General features: G+C 38.1%; 1 protein-coding gene across 3 annotated transcripts; it reads left to right on the top strand.

Moving 5' to 3' along the window:
- The first annotated feature begins 3,205 nt into the window (after positions 1-3,205).
- On the top strand, positions 3,206-22,012 carry smarcc2 (SWI/SNF related, matrix associated, actin dependent regulator of chromatin, subfamily c, member 2). 3 transcript variants are annotated; one of them, XM_022675769.2, is made up of 26 exons: positions 3,206-3,352; positions 5,338-5,457; positions 6,229-6,314; positions 6,443-6,524; positions 6,620-6,712; positions 6,823-6,892; positions 7,431-7,500; positions 7,606-7,681; positions 8,098-8,342; positions 8,483-8,607; positions 10,103-10,153; positions 10,301-10,338; positions 11,642-11,772; positions 11,950-12,021; positions 12,131-12,244; positions 13,026-13,179; positions 13,966-14,082; positions 14,485-14,547; positions 14,650-14,908; positions 15,731-15,892; positions 16,153-16,220; positions 17,112-17,232; positions 17,308-17,471; positions 18,342-18,476; positions 18,616-18,925; positions 19,167-22,012. In XM_022675769.2, the coding sequence occupies exons 1-26, from the start codon at positions 3,242-3,244 to the stop codon at positions 19,229-19,231; spliced, it is 3,102 nt and encodes a 1,033-aa protein (XP_022531490.2). In that variant the 5' UTR covers positions 3,206-3,241; the 3' UTR covers positions 19,232-22,012. The 3 variants fall into 3 exon arrangements, with proteins under 3 accessions (XP_022531490.2, XP_049335116.1, XP_049335117.1); XM_049479159.1 differs by having other exon boundaries at positions 17,296-17,471; XM_049479160.1 differs by lacking the exon at positions 10,103-10,153 and having other exon boundaries at positions 17,296-17,471.
- Positions 22,013-23,287: the final 1,275 nt, after the last annotated feature.

The raw sequence follows: 23,287 nt of genomic DNA, 5'->3' as shown, positions 1-23,287 counted from the left end.
AATAAACCTATTTGTAATCATATCACACAGGTTCACACACACATTGACCAATACATACAATAAACACAACACAAAAATAAAATACATATACACAATGAAAACGAAGACAATAAAATGGATAACTGTTAGTTTCTCTCTCTCTTTCTCTCTCTGTGTCCACACACATACACACACACACACACACACACACACACACACACACTAATTAGTCACTGAGCCACTGACAGTATTGATCATTATTCACTCTCCATCTCCTAGATTTACACACACACATACACGCACTCACACTTATCCTTGTATCCTTGGTAATGAGGGGGAATGGTTGCAAGTATCTTTTGAGGGTAGATAACGAAAAGGTCAAAGAGCTGCTGTTGGCGAGACAGAAACAAACACACACCCGCACAAAAGAAGACAACTGTGACATAAACAAGCCTCGGAAAGGAGGAGAGGAAACTGCAGACCAGTCTACATCCAGCCATGCCCTCATTATCAATTTACCAAAAAACAGGCAATACTCACAATACATACTGTTAAGTGAAAAATGTGAAAGATAGATATGAAGGAATGCAAAAAAAAATACATCAAAAATACATTACAAATTATGTTGGTATAAAAAGGCAGCTACCTTCCTGTAAGCTATATTAAAGAAATATTAATGATTGCACACTATTCCTACACTATTCGTTATAGCTCATTAGTCTAAACTGTGATGCTTTCGTTTGCTTCCAGTAACCAGGTGGAAATCAGGTAGTGCAACAGTTAGGTAGGTATCTGTTGCAGTAGGTCAGGAGCATGAGGCAATCAAGACAAATGTCTCAAGAATCTTTATTTTTAATATATGATTTCCAAACAACGAGCTCTGTTCCTATAACAGTCCCATAACAAAACATTTATAGCAACTTACTAATAAATCAGATTAACCTATGAGGGACAGACAGACATTTTCTCTATGTTGGGTTAATAATGAGATCAGTCATTAACCCAAAATTTTCTGTCTGTCTGTCTGTCTGTCTGTTAAAAAAAGAGTAAATATTTATTTTTGCATACTTAAAAGCCTTTTAATATTTTAATATTTTCGTTAACCTGTAGTGTTAAGTGTGCATTTATTTATTAGGTGACTTATTTGTTTAAGTTTAGATCTAATAATCCTATATTGGTCAGCATAACGTGGTATAAAAGAAAAAGAACTGGTGAAATGTGCAATGATGCCAGGACTGGAATGCACTCAGAATTCCTGAGTCGGTGGGCTGATCTCACGTTAGATTACCTCTAAATCTCCTGAGACAATTGGTGCTAAGACCCAAAATACAAGTGGCTCTCAGTCCCAGTGTAGAACCTGTGCAGGTCTGGGGATTCCCAGCCAGCCTCCTCATGTGGGGCTCATATGAGTGGATTGTTGGTTTCAGGTGGGCATGGGCTCTGAGTGGGTTTATACATGTGTTTTTATTGGCTCCATCACTACAGCCTACCTTAATCCCCCATGTCATATCTAGGCCACATGTACATTTTAAAACCTGGATGGGGCCCCAATTGAGCCCCTCCTCATCCCATCACTGGCCTATACAGACCACACATGGACATGGCAGAACTATTGAACTCCTTAAACACACACACCTGGTTAAAAAGATATGAGTTGAAAAAGCATTGTTTAAGGAGGAACATCACCAAAGAGGTGACACTGGTCCTCTATAACTGAATGAGTTGAAATTCACTGCTACAGTGTACAGGCCATTAAATCCAGGCCTTGGTGGCTGTTTTTACGAAGCATCAGCTATCTTTTTTTGTTCCAGTACATCTGATCCAGCTGTAAAGGGGCTTGATCATTATTATCTGTTGTGCTAGAATAGGTGTGCTGGAGGCAGGGAATGCAGTGCAGGGGGTCTCCAGAACTGGGTCTAAAAATCACTTAATTCAACTCAACTCAAGGGCAAAAGTGCGTATTGGTTGTCTGACAGTGCCCTCTAATGGTGAGATACTGTAGTAAAGTTGGCTAGAGACCAAAGTTAGAGCCTTCATTCATAGTATCTCAGAGGTCAAGAAGTACAATTGTTACCTTACTTAAGTAGAAATATCTGTTATCTGTACTGCAGTAATTATTTTTCAGCCAACTTTTTACTCCTTACTCCTTATAGAAAGTATCTGTACGTTCTAATTAAAAATATCATTTTTCTTCTGGCTAGTCATTGTAAAAAGCTATGGGAAAAAAAAGTACTGCAATAAAAAACTACTTAAAAGTATAAAAGTAATGTAAAGGGAAAAAATACCATTAAGGACAAAAGCTTAGGCCACGACACAGGGTCCTATACTTCACTACCCTCCCTCCCCAAAACACATTTTCTAAAAGCCGTAATGATTATAATGTTTTATTAACCCTTAAATATCCTGTATCTATCACACATGCACACTAAAGTAAAGCATGGTAGCATCCCAGCTAACGTGGCAGAGAAAACATCTTTTCCAATCTTGTTTTTTTCTGACTAAACATAATTTGTGAAAATATATAGAAATATATAATAAAATGTGTGTAGAATAAAAAAAACTATAAAAGTTTTGTTATATAAAAAAATAAAAACAACAGTGTTAAACAAATGACTCTACTGCAATAAACAGACAAAATACAAATATTATATTTGATCTTTAATTATTAATTAATGTATTATTATTTTTTACTGCATCCTGTTTTTAAGTGCATTACAGGCAGAAAACAGCATTCTTATGTATTTTTTATCACTAAAACATAACTTAGGTCTGAAAGGGTTAAAATGTTAATGTTGGAAATTTTGATTTTGGGATGCACTAAGCTAGTTTTGAAACCAGTACTGTTATACTTTTACTTGAGTTTTTTAAACCCTGGTATCTATACATCTACCTGTGTAATGAATGTGAATACTTTTTTACACGTTCGGTTAAGAATCTGAAAGCACGTGGAACAAACCCCTGCCACGGTTATGAAAATATGACGACACTTACAGCAAGTATTCATTCATTTATTTATTTATTTATTTTAATTTTGGAGTCGATTTGAAGGTAGAGGGGGATGGGACTGAGAGGTCACCGCCGGTCCAGCTCTGCCATGTTGGCTCCAATATAATATGGTTTCCTTCGGCAGCTGGAGGATCTGATGTGAGCCGGAATGGACGCAGTTTCAGCGCGTCTTCAGCGACTCTCGCTGAGCCGGAGAAACGGCGCTGCGTGTCCGCCAGGCGGCGCGCCGCGTCCATGGTTTTGGATGTAGACAAAGATGGCGGTACGGAAGAAAGACGGCGGCCCGAATGTAAAATATTTCGAAGCGTCTGATACCGTCTCACAGTTCGACAATGTCCGAGTCTGGCTGGGCAAAAATTACAAAAAGGTACTGCTCGCTTTTATTCATTTAATACGAAGCTCTGCGCTGGAATTTAGTCAGTGGGAAGTGGGTAGAGTGATGAGGAGAGGCAGAAAGCGGTGCACAGAGGGATAGATAGAGAGAGAGAGAGTAATACAGAGGAGGGAGAGAGAGGGAGAAGGAAAGAGGGAGGGAGGGATGGAGAGAGAGAAATCCAGCTGTTTAAATCCGCTGAGGAGAAACGAAACAATAGAAGAGGAGAGATAACTAAACGCTTTGGGAATCGCTTATAAAACACAGACGTTTAAACTCTTGCTAGCGAACCCCCAGCACTCTCCGGCTGTTTCCATATTTTTCTGATGGTCCATCAGCCATGTTTAATGCGATTTCATGAAGGGGCTGGACAACGTTTTTCTTTATCTGGGGAGGAGAAAGCTAGCTGTGAGCTAACTAACGGTACTGCGGCGGCTGCCCGCTCTCCTCCAGTCCAGATGTGCAGCCGCAGGCTGGCTCCGCTTCGAGCCGCTGGCCGGAGCGGTTTTAGAGGCTCCGGTAAAATCCCGTAACGCTACGTCTCTGATCATTAGTAATAGGAGGTGAAGCCACAGCGTGTTGTGATTTTGCGGCCGATCTGCCCCTCCCCTCCCTTTCACACCGACCCGGTGAAGAGTCTGATACTGTCTGATAGTGAACAGTTTACCCGAGAGGAGAGAAACACCAGCTAAACCAACTGTGAGAGAGAATAACATAAATCAATAAAAACTCCTTAACAGGCCAGGATTATTGTCAATTGTCTGCCTGACATTATACCCCTAAATCTAGAGCATTTCTATTTAAGCTTTACATAAAAAGCTTTCATGTTTGACGAGTAACATTACTAAAAAGCCTTTTTCAAAAGTATTTGTAATTGTAATAGAACTTATAACGTTATAAATCAATAAGTAAATCTGCTAATGTCAAAATATAACAAATAAAATCATAAAATTGTCCTTTTCCTAAACTTTATTTTAAAATAAAAAAAATCTTGAATACAAATCAGTAGAAAGTGAACAGGCAGCATCCAAACCCAGTGTCCTGTAGGAGATTTCAGAGCCCTCAAATTTTCTGAATGTGAATAACTTATTTTACTGCAGAAAAAAGGGTTTTGTATCACCTATACCTGTAGCCTTAAGGGGTTTTAACACTAATTCTGACGTATGTAACCTAACCCTAGCTAAGCTAGGAAACCAGCCTATATAACATAGCTACATTAGCTACATTCCCATATTTCATGTACATAAAAGCTAACCTAGATTCATTATAAAAATGATTGAGTGAAAATGTAAATGCTATACATGTCAATGGCTTTGTTCAGCCAAAATAATAATAGCCATATATCTATTTAGCTAGCTACATCAGTCACAAAGTCTTAAATTAACCCATAAGAGCCCAGACCCATTTCTGAATATTGATAACTTACCATGTTAAAGTTTTTTTTTATTGTGGGCAGATGACTGTAAATATGTTAAGGTTAAAATCCTGATGAGCTTAGATCACGAGAATGTGGAGGACAAACATTTTTTTGTTTAGTATGTGACTCCATATGTGCCCCTTAATAGTTTTCATATCTTTAATATTAATCTACAATGTAGAAAATAAGTTTAATAAATAAATAAAAACAATTGAAATAGAAGGTGTGTCCAAACTATTTATACTGTAAACTACTATACTACTGTAACTATTTATATATTTTAAGCGCAGTACTATTTAGGTACAAGAAGTGCACAAAATATCCAGAAGGACATTATGCCGTAACACTTTATTTGGATAGCTACTCAGCTTTGGATGGTGGTATGTCTATTCATCAGACTCTTACTATTATCTTTAGAAGCAAATTAAGTATTAGGTAAAAAAAAATCTTATGAGCTATAGGACAAACCATTTCCTTAACCTCGCCCCTATTTTTCTCTTTCCTTATATTCTTATAACACTGTGAATTCTAACACCTTGTTTCTGTGTGTGTGCATGTGTAGTATATCCAGGCAGAACCTCCCACCAACAAGTCTTTGTCTAGTCTGGTTGTTCAGCTGCTGCAGTTTCAAGAGGAAGTTTTCGGGCGGCATGTCAGCAACCCTCCTCTCACCAAGCTACCGGTACACAAAAACACACACGTTCATACACACACTCACATACAGTCATAAAAACTACCCATGTTACTATCATAAACATCCCCATTCCCAAAACCTGTCTGCTGCCAAAAAGATGCACTTTAACATTGCTTTCAAACAGAAAAACTGGATTCTAATGTAGTATGTCTAGTAAGACAAGACAAGACAATATAAGCTGCCATATTAACCATACTTGTTTTGGACATACAGATGGAATGTGGCGTCCACCTTTATCCCACAAATATAGTGATAAATATAGTGATAAAAAATATCACAGCAGTGCCAAGAGCAAGTGATGGTTAAAGGCCTTGCTCAAGGACCCAGCTGTGGCAGATTAAAGATGCTCTAACTGGACTTTCTAACTGGTACCTTCATCTTCTTTACTATAACATTTAGTTTGAGTCAATAACATCCATAATATCTATAACCTGCAAACCATTTTAAAAATGAGTATACGTTTACTGCACAATATCAGAAATGAACTAGCAATAATATGTTATTACCTGAACATTTAAAATATATTTGTAAATATATTTGTAATGTAAATGTATTCTAAAATAAGCAACTGATCTCCAACTCACAGACCGTGCATCTGACTAATTTACACATGTGAGACCTAGCACTGTGGTGTTTATTCGTATATGTTTGTTAACAGCTATGCTATTGTTATAGGGAGCATTTTAATTGTATTAATGCTTATTTGCGATATTGCTGTTTAAACAAGGTATCACTTGACATTTCTGTCTGTTTGTTTAGATGAAGAGTTTTCTGGATTTCAAAGCCGGTGGAGCTTTGTGTCACATACTTGCTGCTGCTTACAAGTTTAAGAGTGACCAGGGATGGTGAGATACTTTTTACTTTTTTTTAATTGATTTAATCTATGAAGTGAAATCTGCAGTACCTAACTGCTGTTAATATTAGAAAAAAAAATGAAATGAAGCTGTTTTCTGATTATTTGTTTGTGTTCCAGGAGAAGGTTCGACTTCCAGAATCCTTCTAGAATGGACAGGAATGTTGAAATGTTTATGACCATTGAGAAATCTCTGGTTCAGGTAAGATTTTCGCTTGTACGTGTACATCTCACTCGTACAGCAGTGCCTGTAAATGTTTGAAACAGTAAAGAATAACCTTCATCCTCTGTCTGTAGAATAACTGTCTGGCTCGGCCTGTGATCTACCTGAGCTCAGAGATTGAGCCAAAGCTGCTAGGAAAACTGAAGGACATCATTAAGAGACATCAGGTACAGTTCTATTGTGTATGTTTGTGCGTTAAAGAGAGAGAGAGAATATTTTAGATCAGGTTTTAGTTTCTGTAATTTTTATGTTCTTTGTGTTTGTCCGTGTGTTTCAGGGTTCAGTGACTGAAGATAAACCATCCAGTTCTCATGTAGTGGTGCCTATTCCTGCCAGTCTGGAGGATGGTGAGTCAGTTAAAACCAAAACACTTGGGCTGGACATTAGAGAAATGACACTGCTAGAGTTCTTCTTATGCAGATTTAGAGCATAACAAGAGGAACACTGATCTGAGCACAGAATTGAACACAGATTTAAAAGCCACTCACTTTCACTGAATAGGCAGATATATGGATGGTAAATGTTTTTTTAAATTGTTGGTAAAATGAAGGTTTAGTGACATACCTCTAGTCCCAAATGGACTAGGGAGTAGCTGAATGGGATACTCTAAATCATCATCCTAATGGACAATTGCACAAGTGTGCCCTTTAGGACTGGGCTTTGTTCGTGTGAATGTCTCAGTACTGACTGACTTTGTGTGAGCGCTTTTTGAGTACCATACAATCCACCTGTCAATTTGTCAATTTGAATCCACATCAGCATCATTTTAATACATTTGATACCATAAAAGTGCAGAATTTCAATACACTGTCATGGTGCAAAATGATAGAATTATTAAGCTGTTATCTCACATAACTGACTGAGAGTATATGTGTGCATATGCAGAGGAGTGGGTCCGTCCTGTTATGAAGAGAGATAAACAGATGTTGCTGCACTGGGGCTACTGGCCTGATAGGTGAGGCTACACAAAAATACCATGTGGCAACTGCAATCTATATATAATCTAATGCAACAATTGAACTGTTTGTTGAATTGTGTCTTGTCTCATCTTATTGTGTAGTTATGACACATGGATTTCAGCCAGTGAAGTTGAAGCAGTGGTGGAAGATGCACCCAGTCCAGAGAAACCCAGGAAGGTCTGAGCCCATGTTCAATTAATACTCTCTATTTCTGTCTGTAGCTGTGTCTCTTTTTGTTTTTCTGCCTCTTTCTCTCTCACAATCTGCAGTATCAGGAACACTTTGTAAAACTCTGTTATTACTTGGAACATAAGAGTGTCATACTATATGAAAGTAGTCACGTTCGGTTGCATGAGCATACAAGAAACATGCCTTCAAGTAGGGCTGCACAATATATCATTTTAGCATCGACATCGCGATATAATCAAAAAAAGAACATATGCAATGGCAATTTTTTTCCAATATTGTGCAGCCCTACCTTCAATCCACTGTTAATCAGTTTATTCAGTTAAATCAACATAAATTTGGGTCGTGGAGTTGTGTGTGTGTGTGTGTGTCTCATCACGTATATATGTGTGCTAATATGGGTGTAGGTTCATGCTAAGTGGATTCTGGATTTAGACCAGTATAACGAATGGATGAATGAGGAAGATTACGAGGTTGGTGAAGGTGGCACGAGGAGGAAGAGGATTTCAGCCAAGACTCTGACGGACGAAGTGAGCGCTCCGGATGAGAGGAGAGATAAAAAAGCCAGCAATGCCAAGAAAAGAAAACGCTCCCCCTCTCCATCTCCTACTCCTCCCCCTCAGGAGAGCAAGAAGAAAAACACAAAGAAAGGGTATGAGAGAGACTAGGGAGCGTTTGCTACAAACACTCTGTAATCTCACATAGAGCTGATGTAACATCATTGTTGTGTGTATATGTGTGTGTGCGTGTGTGTGTGTGGGTATGTATGTTTATGCTCATTTGTGTTTGAAGACCCACTACTCCCTACACTAAGTCTAAGCGTGGCCAGAGAGAGGAGGAGCAGGAGGATCTAACTAAAGACGTGGATGAGCCCTCACCTGTTCCCGCAGCAGAGGAGGGATCACAGAATAAAACAGGTAACAGGATGCACAGAATCAAAAACCAACAAATCACACACAAACACTGACATACACTCTAGACCTGCACCAGACATTGAGATTGTATTGATATCATTCTGATATTAATCATTGCAGTACATATTACTGATATGACAGATGGCTGTCCAAGTCAGTCCAAGTTTGTTTTGTAAGGTCATCTGCATTATACAGTTCCCATCCAGTTACATCCCATAACCATTGCTTATGGATAATAAAACTGTGCTTAGATGGAACTGAGAGCCAGTTGCCATAAAGCACTGTTTTTCTTCAAAACTGTATTTCTTTTGTGTAGTGTTTTTTTTTTTTTTGCCAAAAGTTGAACAAATTCTTTACTTTATTACACCCTGTATATTTTAGAATTCAAAGCTACAGCTTATTATGTAAAGTCAGCTTCCAGGACTTATGTCATAATATTAGAAAAAAAATGTATTATTATGTTTTTAATGACCAAGTCATGGTCTGTGTCAAAACCCCTTTACATTTTGTTCATCATTATGTACATGGAAGGCTGTATACACACTTCTGTATCTGTTAAACAAGCAAAACAGCAGAATAAAAAGTACAACATACGTATTTAGGCTGATATACTGTAGATATGAACTACAAATGACTATTTTATATAATTATATTTTAGTACTGTTCAAAAAACTGTTTTTAGGACCTAATCACATTATTATCAGTAATAAGAGTGGGTTTAATTGTATCCACCACAGATTAGAATATCTGTTTCAGATTTCTCCACTTTTTCTTGAATTTATATATATATATATATATATATATATATATATATATATATATTTATTTTTATTTTTATTTTTTTTGACAATTTTACAGGTGCTCAAAAACTTTATTAACTTTATTAGTATGGTATACAATGACTTTTTTGCTATTTAAATCCAGGGACGGTATGTTTTCCCACCTTTCTGTAGTCCAACATGATGGATAGTTGCAATAGATACAATTTATTAATGAAAGACTCTGTGCAAGTTTTAAGAATATCTACATTAGACATCTATGGATGTATTGATCAGTCTTTCATGTACCAAAATCATTTATTTTCATCACGTTTAAATAATACTCATGTCACATTGCTGAGTCCTTGTGTATTTTTTGCATATTTTAAAACATTTCACAATATTTAGCACTATAAACAAAACAAAAACTACAACCCATTACTCCATTTTGGGCAGCATGAACACACACATGCATTCCATTAGTAGACTTATTGTCGTCACCTGTCTTCCACACGTATCCTACATGTTAACTCACCGGTGCACAATCCTGCTCCTTGAAATCTACCACCCTGAAGAGCTCAGATCCATTAACCCTGAAAGGCTTCAACACCTGTAATCAGTAATGTTATCTGAGGGTCGGGGTCTAACTACAGTCTGGTAGATCACTCGGCTCAGGATTGCCCACCCCTGTGTTGCGCGGTAGATAATGTTTTAAACCAGCTCTTTGTGTGTGTGTATAGTGACCAAGAAGGACTCAGACTCAACTCCAGTGAAGGGTGGGACTGACGTGGGTCAGTAGATTTATTAGTGTATCTGCCACTGTGTTTGCCAGCTGTGTGTGTGTATGTGTGTGTAATAGCTGTGGTACTGATAGTGATATTAGTCTTCTGCTTCTATAGCACTAACTGCTGTTGCGCTTTCTCTATTACAATCTGCAGACGAGCAAGAGGATGAGTCTATGGAGACTGTGGGAAAGGTATATCCATTGTTTTTGGACAATTAAGATATTCTGATGAGAATGTGTTTACACGTAAATGTGTTTATAGGTTAAGCTCTGCTCTTAACTGGATGTGACTCATCCCAAACCTGTGTAGGTGTGTCCTAAAACTACTAGTCATGCCATCATATTGTTTACACTGCAGGACAAAACTGATATGTAACTAATACATTAATACATTAGTTTCACACCTTAGTTCGTTCAGTCTTTGTTAGAATCCGATAAGTTTAATGGTTATATGAACTAAAACAATCAAGGGGTGTTTCCATGCCTGCACATTATGGCTTGGTTAAAACCGTTTCATTTGGGCAGGTGTGAATACAGATGAGATATGCGTGGAGTTAATCTCGATTATGAGCAAATGCCAGCACTGCCGTTGCTGTATGTTAAACTGCACAGAAATAAACACTAGTCCAGAACACAGGACATTTTTACTGTATTTAGCACCAATAAGCAGAGAGAATATTTGAATATGGTTGGTTGTGATGCATTTGGTATACTTACATTTTTCCCTGTGTGAAAACAAACCAAACAAAGGGAGAAAGTTAAACTCATTAACCAAGTCAGACCAGAACAGACAAACTAATGTCTTAATTTGTCTCATTTGGTCTCTGTCAATAAACATGTTAATATCTTTTTCTCAACAAAAAAATCTTTAGAAAGTTACTGGTGCTTCCACACGTTTGGCCTAAATAATCAATAAACGACATTCAGAACCTTAGTCTTTTTTAATTCTGTTAATCTTTTTTCCACTCTGTGTGTTCATGTACTGTTCCCTTTAAAACATACTAATGTGTACTGGACATGGTGGAGTCGCATAAGTACACATTCAGCAGTCTGTGTACGTTTAATGTTTAAAAGGGAACAGTACATAAAACGCACAGAGTGGAAAAAAAATTAACAAACTTAAGATTAAGTCAGTTAGAGGTGACAAATATCACGGTATCTCAAAGCAGCATAGAGGAGAACTGAAATATTGAGCTAACTGAGCAACTTAAGCAGCTTGTTCATTAAGTAATTGCTCATTAATTATTGAGTTATTAAGTTAAAATATTCATTTAATCGTGATATACATTTGGTCATATGGCCCAACTCTAGCACTTTCCTTCTAGAAGGCTATAAAGGTACATACATGTCAAACAGTAGGATTAGTACATATAACTCTACTGTTCCATAGTCAAGAGACTCATCTTGCCTGAGCGAACAGCAGATCAGAAACACTAAAGCATTTCAGTGGAATTAGATGTGTGGAAAGACAGTCTGTATGTATATGTTTGTGTAGGAGGAGGAAGAGGGTTCCCCCAGTGTGAAAGGAGAGCCAGTGAAGGGTTCTGATCTCCATGAGGATAACGTAACAGAGCAAACTCACCATATCATTATCCCCAGCTACGCTGCCTGGTTCGACTACAACAGGTAATAATACTAATATATCAGCCTTTGTTTCCCAACATGCCTCTTAGTATTGTCTCTATTGTATGAATGAAGGTACTTTAGAGGTCTGAATTTAGATCTTCATATTAGTATTTAAAATATTTTTATTCTTTTTACACTTCCCTTTATTCATTTCTCCCCCTCTCTCCTCTCTTTTAGTGTTCATGCTATAGAGCGCAGAGCTCTGCCAGAGTTCTTTAATGGGAAGAACAAGTCGAAGACCCCTGAAATGTGAGTGGATGTACACACATCCTAATGCATATCATGTAGAACTTTCTCACGTTTATAATCACTCTGTTTATTACTTATACTGTCTTCTTTTCTCCTCTCTGTGCTGCAGTTATCTGGCCTACCGTAACTTCATGATTGACACATACCGACTGAATCCGCAGGAGTATTTGACCTCCACAGCTTGCCGTAGGAATCTGGCTGGAGATGTGTGTGCTATCATGAGGTTAGTAGATCACAAGTAGCAAAATGCCACAAAAGACTAGCGTATTTTACGGACTATAAGGCGAGCTATCAATGAACATCTATTTTCTGGTCTATTTTGATACATAAGGCGCACCAGATTATAAGGCTCATTTTAAGCGATACTAGTAAGGAACAAGGGTTTCGCCATGTTGTTAATCTACACAGATTTCTCTCCTGAAATCTGTTTATTTGGGTTAGTAAAGCTCTTCTGTTTATTTACAGTAAACTTTGATTTATAGTATTTTAACGGTGTGGTTAGCAGTGATTAGCTCTAGTAAATGCTGTCTGACAGCGCTACACTGAGGATCCCTGAGTATTCCGGTAACCCAGGACGATATCAGCTAGCGGTTAGTTTCACGTAGCTTGTTTTAACACGGAAAACACACAGGCTTCAGTCCGATATTCTCACATCTGAACAGCGAAAGAGCTAGTGCTGAGGTTAGCAGCTAATGCTCATACTGCTCCAGCCTCGGTGCTGGAGAAACTTCACTGAAACTCCTGGCTTTACTGCTCCTTACAACCTGACTTGTAGTGCATACAAAAGGTCCACTGGATTATATGGTGCACTGTGGATTTTTAGGAAAATTAAATGCGCCATATAGTGCGTAAAATATGATGTTTGAGATGTAATTGAGATGATTTGTATTTGTTTATTCTGCTGGAGACTGAAGCTGTGTATTGTATACAGGTGCAGGTTGAATGAGAACCGTTAAAGTAATAGAGGTAGATGGAGAACCGTGTGTTTTTGTGGATGTTTACAGGGTTCATGCTTTTCTGGAGCAGTGGGGTTTGATTAATTATCAGGTTGATTCAGAGAGCCGCCCTACTCCAATGGGACCACCACCCACATCCCACTTCCACGTGCTGGCAGACACACCGTCTAGCCTGGTACCCCTACAGCCTAAAGCTTCTCAGGTATTTATACACATATGTACATACACACATACAGTACCAGCAAAATGATTGGACACAACTTCTCAGTGAATGGTTTTATTATTTTTTTTATTATAAATCAGTACTTTAGTCATCCAGATTATGAAGGAACGCATAAGGAATCATATAGTAACTTCAAAGCGTTAAACAAACCAAAATACTCTGTGACGCATTTAGGTGCTCTTATATGTGGGGCTGTTAACTTGTGGTTTCTGATGGTGGTAACATCTGATGAACTTATCCTTTGCAACAGCATCACTCCTGATGAGTGCCAGTTTCATTATAATGTTTTGGATGGTCTTTGCGACTGCACTTGAGGATCCTTTAAAAGTTCTTGTTTTTTTACTTTGGTAGTTCTTGCCTTAATATGCATTAGATCATTACTCATTGGTTACCTCCAACTCTACCTCTTCACAACTTTACAATTGATGCTCTCAAACACATTAAGAGGCAAGAAATTCAGGTACTGGAATCTTGATAATTCAGCACAGCTGTTAACTGAAAGCCATTGAATGTAAGATGTGTCCACATTTTGACTGCTACTGTACAGAATATATGTACAGAATATAATACTTATGCATTAAACCACCATCTACTTATTCAGTTCATAATATTTATTCATTTAAAGTAAACAGCAACTACTACAGATGGCATATTGGTATTAATGGACAATTTTTTTATCAATATGAGCAGAAATGTAGAAATGAGAGTTATAATTGCCTCATTATTATTTTATGATATGCCTTGTATCTGTTCTTTGCTTCATAGACTCCATCCTCCCAGCAGATGCTGTCTTTCCCAGACAAAGTAAAGGACAAACCAACAGATTTGCAGAACTTTGGTTTGCGGACAGACATGTACAGCAAAAAGAGCGGATCTGCAAAGGTATGACCGTGACATCTGGCTGTTTGAAGTATGTTCTTAATAAGAGTCTGAGAAAAGAGGGTTTAAAAATGTGTTTAGGATGTTTGTTGCTTTATTAACATGCAGTCATTTTGTCAAATTGCATTTTAGAATTTCGCTTTAAAAGAAAAAAAATGCCATACAGTAAAATCTTCACTTTATTGTTTTAAATAATGAGAATCTTGCATTCTTTCTTCATGTATGTCAGAATTTTAGATAAAAATATTTTTGCAGTGCCTACTTTTAAGCAGGATCCATAATGTTTCAGTTGGTTTACTAACTGGATAACACTGTTTGTGTGAATAAGTTATTTACAGTAATTGTGGAAGCATGGACATTTTAGAAAGTTCATTAATTAAACATTCATTATCTGTCTTCTCACAGGGCAAAAACGCAGCCAGTGCTACACGAGAATGGACTGAACAGGAGACTCTGCTTCTATTGGAGGTGCACAAACACACACACACACACACCAGAAATCATCCCTGTTCTCTCTCTAATCCACACAAACACATGCTATAAGCTCCTCTCTTCATTCTGTGTCTTTAGGGTCTGGAAATGTACAAGGATGACTGGAACAAGGTTTCGGAGCACGTGGGCAGTCGCACGCAAGATGAGTGTATTCTCCACTTCCTGCGGCTGCCTATCGAGGACCCTTACCTGGAGGATAGCTCCTCCACCCTCGGCCCGTTAGCCTATCAGCCGGTTCCATTCAGCCAGGCTGGAAACCCCGTCATGAGCACCGTGGCCTTCCTCGCTTCAGTAGTCGACCCACGAGTGGCCTCCGCTGCAGCCAAGTCTGCTTTAGGTGAGAGTTAGTAAAATTAGTGTGGAACCCTCGTATGTCCTGTTAATAATAAACAATATGGGCCCTATTTTAGCTATCTATAGTGCACTGTTCAATTGCGGATTGCGCAGATTGATTTAGGGTGTGTCTGTTTGTCTTTGGTATTGCAAGGGCCCAAAAAATATGCCTTGCGCAGCTTGAAACGCACAGAAGGCATGTACTAATTTTCTTAATTAATCATGTTTTTTTTAGTGGGGGGGGGTCTGCCTTTAAGAGACGGATGCGCTTTGACTTTGGCATGTTCGTATCTTAACAGTGAGGTGCTTTGTGCATCTCAGCAGAGAATAGTGACCTGCATGTTCATGCTGTGAAGGTACACCAGCAGCAGCATTGTGATGCGCCTTGCTCAGAGTGTTCGATAAGGCCCTAAGTGTCCAATTTTTACAAATATTTTTTATAAATGATAATTTAAGTTGCATCTCTTGCTGGCACAGATGTGCAAAAGCACACAGGTCCCTGTTGAGACGTATTGCCAATAGAATGGAACTTCCTAGAGCAGATAAACATTGATCTGCTACTGGAACAATCCCTAATGCTAGGTGTGAGCTAGAGGGGTATAAAGACCCCCAGCATTGAGCTATGGAGCAGTAAAACTGGGTTCCACTTCTCAGAATATACTTCTTGGCCTCACCAAACAATCCTTACAGCTATGCTTTTTGGAAACCATAAAAAAAACATTTGTCCCAATACTTTTGCCCATATACTGCATAAAGTGATGCAATTTCTGGCCTTTTGTTACTGTATAAAATATATCTGATTGATTTGATGTTATCTGTGTGGCAGAGGAGTTCTCTCGTATGAAGGAAGAAGTGCCAGCAGCGCTGGTGGAGGCTCATGTGCGTCGGGTGGAGGAAGCAGCCAGAGTAAGCGGCAGACCAGATCCTCTCTACGGCCTGGAGGGCAGTGGCATTGCCGGCACCGGCCTGGAGGACTCAGAGAAGCCTGGTAACTCAAACACACATATATACATACATACATACATACATAAACATATATACATACATATACATACATACATACATACATACATAAACATAAACACACAATCACATGCTCTAATAAAAGCTCATTTAATGCTTTAACACTTTGATTTCCTTAAGAACTTGAGAATTTGTGTTAAGTAACTTATAATAAAGTAAACTATTATGTAGCTTTAGACCCTGAAAATAAAACTTACATATTGGCTCTTGCATTTGTTGTTGCAGCAGAGGAAAGCAGTGAGGAGAGCAAGAGCAGCGATGGCCAACCCAGTGAGGAGAAGAGAGAAAGTAAGGTAAGCAACTGCACTGGCTTTATCACACTCTTCATGTAGTGTATGCTTCAGTTAGTGGACGTTGCGTTGCATTGTGCTGTTTATTATAACACAGTTTGTTCTGACCCTGCAATGTGATTGGCTGAGAAGTATTCTATAAGTGCTGTTATAAGCTGGTAATGCACTGTATCCGAAGCTCTCCATGTATTACTCCGCCACATACAGGTAACCTAGCAACGATGCAGCGTTTACAAGCCAAACAGTGCAGCTACAAACAGAGCAGCAATGGAACTATTTTAACTAGCGGAGTGTTTGTAACCAAACCAAACTCGTGCCCGACCGCAGTACAGCAGTGCCAATAACAATGTTATAAAACTTCTTCTTGTGTATTATTGCTTAATTATATGCACTGTATGTAGGCCTGCCTCAATTGCTGTTACTAACTTAACAAACAATTAATTTACATGATCCTAATAAATATTGCTGACTATGACATTGCCTAGTATTTATTTAATTTTGATAAAATGTGCCCATTACTAAAATTTGGCCAGTATGGTTACGTTCTTTGAAATTGTTTTTAAATTTTAAATTTTTAACTTTTAATTTATATTTAAAATTAATTTATTTTATTATTATTATTAGATTGTAGTTCAATTCCGATGCGTTTTTATTTTTAATTAAACTTTTAATTTATATTTAAAGTTTGTTTATTAAGAATATTTTTTTTAAAAGATTGTATTTCAAGAGTGTACCTGTGGTATTATGCTATTGTATTATCATTACATCAGTGGCATAGAATAGTATTAAAATAACAATAATACAGTTTTTTATCACAGTTATTTCTAGGACAATATTTTGTCCAAACAAACATGGCATAACTGTATGTATATTATTCCTGCTTCTTTGGTACAGGAGGGTAAAGATGGAGCGAGTGAAGAGGAGGAGAAGCAAGCAGAGAATGGGAAGAAAGAGGAAGAAAGAGCAAGAGAAGGAGAGACGGAACGAGAGGCTGAGAAGACAGACTCAGAGATGGGTGTGTTCATGTGCCCAGAGCTGATTACGTCTGATTAAGGAATGATTATTCACTGATGACCAGATCTTTCTTTAGGTGATGCAGAGAAGGAGAAGGAAGGGAAGGAGGGATCAGAGGAAGGCCAGAGGGAAGGAGAGAGTGAGGGAGAGAGAAAAGCCAAGGTGGAGAGAGATGTTGGGGAAGGGAATCTGGCCACTGCAGCTGCTTCTGCCCTGGCTGCTGCTGCTGTAAAAGCAAAGGTGAGTGGTCCTGTAGATAAAGACCATTTGGAACTATTTCTTTTTGCTCGTGACTAATATTTTAGGTGTTTTAGATCAGGACACATTTCATGTCAAAAATATATACAAAATATTGTATTGAAAATAAAAAATACATATTTAATCAGCACTATAGCATGTTTACCTTAAAACGTCAGCTTCATAGTCATGTTGATGTTCTTCTCTCTGACTTGCAAAGGGAAAAATTGCATTTCTATCAGATGCATTCTAATGAATGTTTGTTGAAAACCATACAAAAGAATCAGTCATACAAAACATACAAGTGCAAATCCAAAACACAAGGTTGTAAATACACAAACAAAAAAAGACGCTTCAAAACTAAGCACTGTAAAGATAATAACAAGACGTCACACCGTAGTTCAGGTGTGGCATCCTTAAAACCAAGAAACAGATGTTAAAAAAAAAAAAAAGAAATATATGTTTAAAAAAAAAAAAAAGAAACAGATGTGCACAAAATGAAACTACAAAACCTTACATAATTTGAGTCAAATTTGTGTGCAATCCTGTATTATTACTTGACATTCTCAGTCCACATGCGTCTTTCACCTTCAGTGGTGGTTCTGTATTTCTCTGCTTGTAAAATGCATGTAAAAAGCTTGTCCTTTGGTGGAGGCTAAAAGCTCTAATTCCACTTCCTGACTGTGGGGAAGCCCCACATCCTATTATCACATATGATGATGTAATGTTGGGCACATTTTCACCCAATCATTACATTTACTTTGTCGAGTCAAGACACCACATTAACATATCAAATCAAATCGTTGGATATCTGCTCCTGAATGAATTAACCCTCTGTCTTATTCCCTCTATCTCTCTTTAATGTGTGTGTAGCACTTGGCTGCAGTGGAGGAGAGGAAGATTAAGTCACTGGTGGCTCTGCTGGTGGAAACTCAGATGAAGAAGCTGGAGATCAAACTGAGGCACTTTGAGGAGCTGGAGACTATCATGGATCGTGAGAGAGAAGCGGTAAGGCATTATGGGTATTGTAGTTTTCTAAAAGACTGACTTTCTTTTTCAGACATTTTTTTTCTGGAACTTATAAGTGTAGTAACTGTAGGAATGCATTTATTCTCACTTATCTGACCCAATGTGTGTGTGTCTTTAGTTGGAGTACCAGAGGCAGCAGCTCCTTGCAGATCGTCAGTCGTTCCATATGGAGCAGCTGAAGTATGCAGAGATGAGAGCCCGGCAGCAGCATTTCCAGCAAATCCAGCACCAGCACCATAGCAACCAGCCTGGAAACCAGCCTGCCAGTGCTCCTCCTGCTCCCCAACCGTCAACTCCCAACACTAGTGCCCCAGCAGCCACACCCAGCCCTGCCCCAGCAACCACTACCAATGCCCCCAGCGAAGCCCCGCTCCCCACAGCCTCTCATACTTCTCCACCCAACAACACACAGACTGGAGCAGCACAGGGTGAGAGAACATGAACATGCTGCCTCATCTCACACACAGACACACACTTTTATATATACATACTCTAAACAACATTACAGATGTTTATATTGTGCCATACTAGATGCATGTACCCACTCAGTTGATAACATTTAAAAGTTACATATAATGCTGTTATTGTGTATAATAAGTGCATCACTGATGTTCCTTGCTCTTATCTCTCTCTCTCTCTGTGCTCCATTTCCTCCCATCTTTCTCTCAGACTCCAGCACTCCACTAGCAGGGGATTCCCTCCATCCCAATGCCCCGGTGCCCCCATCACAATAAGCAAGCAGTGAGTTTGAGGAATATAAGGCAGTGGATGGAAAGAGATAGAGAAAGAGACGAGATTGAGACAGGGAAACAAAGGGAAGTAAATTGTCGTTTTTAATCTTTAACTTTGTTTTTGGGAGAGAAAATGTAGTTCTCTGTAAACAAAAAGATAAATTGCCAAAATTACTGATTCAGTGTTTGACAAGAAAAGCCCACCTGAATCTGTGCAGCCTTAGAGACCTGTTTGGACCAACCCCTGTTATACAGCCAGAGAAGAAACAAACACAAACCACACAAACTTCTGACTTAAACATATCAAAAAACACAAACACTGACAGACAGACAGACAGAGAGACAGACAGACAGGCAGAATGGAGATGAACAGTATTCTTTAACCTTATGTTTGCATCAGAACACCAGAAGCAGTATTGAAGGTCCTTTCGGGATTTGTAGACAGGCTCCAGCCTCTTCTCGGTTAATGTTTACTGACCACTACAACAAGCTACAAGCTACAGAATCCACAATCCAGAGGTAACTGTCATCTAAACACAGTGTAGGTACTTATGCCTGTAAACAAAACAAAAAGCTGCACTTTTTAGAATGTTTCCCTGTTTTTACTTTTGGAGACAAGAAGTCAGATTTGACCTGAAGCACTTAAAAGTCCTTTAAGCAGTCTCCTTTCTCTCACTTAATCTTTGTATTTGTTGAAATAGAAGACCTCCATTTGGAACGAAATTGAAAAGAAACTTGACTTTGTATTTGTTACTCTGTATGTGTGACTGTTGGTTTTACTCTTGGGAAAATGTGAAAGCTTTAGTGGGTTGGCCTGTTGTGCTTACTTTATTTTTTACGTACAAGTAACCTTTAGCATGACGGAAGAAAAAAAATGAGGGCAAAAAAATAGCAGTGAAGATGTTTTGCCTTGTATGAAACTTGTCTTTGACTGTAGATGAAAAACCATGTACTGTAAACTTGGAGAGTCTGTTATAAGCTTGTAACCTTTCCACTCTTTAAGTATGTGTGTGTTTGTTTGCAGTTAGCAGCATACTGTAAGAGGCGACTCTGTCTGCAGTCTCTTTCACCCCAGTTTAAAACAATGAGCGTTTTAATGTCTTTATAGTGTTTTTCTTTTTTAAGATCAACTGTCTTGCTTTATATGGTCAGCCTAGACGACTGGTTTGGGTTTCGAGTTCACCAGTTCATTGCCAATAGTGAATTGACAGACTTGACCACGTGTGTGAACAGCAGGGGATATTTCTGGTTCTGGATTGGGTCAGTGGAGATGTGTGTGGATTGTGTATGATACAAGAAAACAGGTAGAATTAGTCCATCTGTAATCAGAAGTGTTTTAACATAAAAAGCCCATATCACACCATATATTTCATTTACTGAAGCTCAGAATGTGTGTTTGTAAGTGTGTGTGTGTGAATGATTGTGTCTGTTGAATGCCAGGCCAAACCCACAGCTAAATGAAGCATGGCTAAATGAAGGAGAAAAGCCTTTTGATTTCATTACCTGACGACTATCTAAACAGGACTATCTAAACAAGGGATTTCAGCGTTACATTTGCAGTTGTATTCTGTGTATCTTCATATTGTATCCTTCCTATTTTTGTATTTTTATATGTTTTCTTTCACTATTATCATGATTGCAGTATTGCTGTTAACATACTGTATGTAACTCTGCTCTCTTTCTCATTGTGAACATACTTGTGTTTCTAATTTGTTGATTTGTGAAAGTGTCACTCTGTACCATGAGACTGGACCGGTGGGTGTGCATTAGCCTGGAATTATTTGCCACGCATTTTTTTTTTATTTCAGGACGTTTTCACACCTGTAGTTGCTTTGCTCTGATCTGTTAACAAATTAGTAAACTTTGACCATTTTTTAGTTTAGTTTTGTTTGTTTTTACCAAAATGTGTCACAGCTGAAAATGCAAGAAGGTTTTCTCCATTTAATAAGCAGAGAGAACATTCTCACATGGTATGTTGTGGTGTATTATAATGTGCATGCAGAGCACACCTGATGGTTGGTTTGATTCGAGGTCATATCATGTTCTCACCACAAACAAACCACACTTTGTCCTTTAAGGAACGGAACCGAGACCAACATCTCCTATTAGTATCAGTACTGTTGTTTTGATTTGAATCCAGGTTTAATCGCTGTGTTCACACCTGCTCAAATGAATTGCACCAATTTAAAAGTCTGAATAACCGGACTAAAAACTGCAAGTGTGAAAACACCCTAAAATCCTCTGCCTTTTATGTGCCATGTGTTTTTCATATGCAGATGCTGGTAACTCACTGCTAAACTTTGTACTGTAAAAGCAGTAAACGCCACAGCCAGTATCAGACTCCAGTTTTTTCCACTGTAATTCTGTTTACATCACGCATGCATGTTAACACTCACATTTGCAGTAATCAATCAAACGTTTTACACACACCACAGGCCTCATTACCAGTGTTACATATGTAATATGCCAAACTCTTTCAGATCACCGGCTGTCTCTTTCTGTCTTTTCCATTGTGTGACACAAGTGATATATTAAATAGTCAGTCTGTATGTTTCTTTTCTCTTCATTCGGTTTGTCTTTTTAAGCGATGGTGCGAAGCGTTGGAGAGAATTGCGTGTACAGTGTTCAGATGCTTTTGGATGTGTGTCCTTTGCTCACTTGTTGCAGGTTAATGGGTCAACACCTGCTTGCTCAACAGACTGGATAGAAAGAATGCATCAGTTTTAGTTTCCGAAATACATCCATAAGTCTTGAACAATAAAAAAAACTGTCATCAATGATGAACTTCAAGTGTCTAGTCTCATTTCAGATGTTTTTTTACATTTAGCTTATCATTGTGTGCTAAATTATATGTAATGGTCCAGAAAATGGACCAATAAAAATTATTTGGTGCCAGATGGATTAGATGGATTGGACCCCCTATGTCCTGTGACAAATGCCATGTCAGTTTATAGGATTATGGTAAAGGTTTCATATGCTAGCCTCACCTGGGCTCAGCTATTACACCAAAAACACACAAAATTTCTCCAAAATGTCAGCATTACAGTTAAACTCTTAGCGGAAATCAATGTAAAAAGTAATTTTGGAGTATTTCAATTAGTCCATGAAACTTTGATACAACCTGAAGAACAACTGTCAGATCCACATTATGTAAAATGGCACAAATAAAACATAACTACCAAATTGAATCAAGTGTGTTTGAGCAGGACAATCCTACAAACTATGTAGGACTCAAGTCCTCCAGGACCTAAAATTTAAGTAAAGTGTGTAAAACAGTCATACAACCACAAGAGGGCAGTAGAACCAATCCATTTACAGCTCTCCAATTGGGTTATGGGTCAAATTGACCCGTTTCAAAGTTTAAAGATCTAGGAAAAAATTTTTTTTTTTTAGTATAAAACTTCTTCTGCTCGTCTTAATTAGTGTAATCAACATATAATATAAAAATGGGTCATCTTACATATTTGCAACCACCCCCTGAAAAAACAAACTAAAACAAAATGACAATGTTATGTTTCAATTTTATGTAAAACTATTGTTAAAAGATATTAAGATATTGTTATATATATATATAGAAAAAGGAGTAAATTATCCTAATTGAACCATTACCTGTTAGAGGTAAGGAACACCACTGCACTAAATATTGATAGAATAATTAGTGATGGAGTTAGTAATGAAATGTTTACACTGCTTGTTAGGATTTTTTTGGTTTCAGTCAACTTTTGATTAGTAAAACATGCACCGGAAACCCGCACGCTGACCCGGGAACAACATTGCTGTTCCCGACAAATTAACATAATAGGAGGGTTAAAAGCACTTTTATCACTTGTTCAGGCTTCTATTATTGTTTCCAAGAATGCTGTTATAATCATGTGCAGAGTTGGATTCATTAACTACCCAATTAATTTCCCTTATATGAAAGTAAAGATGATACATTAGCAGGTGTTACTGCCGCAATCGCCATATTTGTTCAGGCCTTTCTAATCTAACCCAAACAGTAAATTAACCAAACAACTCACATAATCACACTGATAGCCAGTGTTTGAGCTCATACATGTG

Source organism: Astyanax mexicanus, chromosome 5 (genome assembly GCF_023375975.1).
Source record: "Astyanax mexicanus isolate ESR-SI-001 chromosome 5, AstMex3_surface, whole genome shotgun sequence".
NCBI lineage: Eukaryota > Metazoa > Chordata > Actinopteri > Characiformes > Acestrorhamphidae > Astyanax > Astyanax mexicanus.
This window is presented reverse-complemented; position numbering and strand designations above follow the sequence as displayed.

Excerpts from the sequence above, each read along its gene's own strand:
- smarcc2 (XM_049479159.1), top strand. The coding sequence starts at position 3,242 with ATGGCGGTACGGAAGAAAGACGGCGGCCCGAATGTAAAATATTTCGAA. Across the intron at positions 17,233-17,295 it reads GAAGACAGACTCAGAGATGG|ATCTTTCTTTAGGTGATGCA; the intron begins GTGTGTTCATGT and ends ACTGATGACCAG. Across the intron at positions 17,472-18,341 it reads CTGCTGCTGTAAAAGCAAAG|CACTTGGCTGCAGTGGAGGA; the intron begins GTGAGTGGTCCT and ends ATGTGTGTGTAG.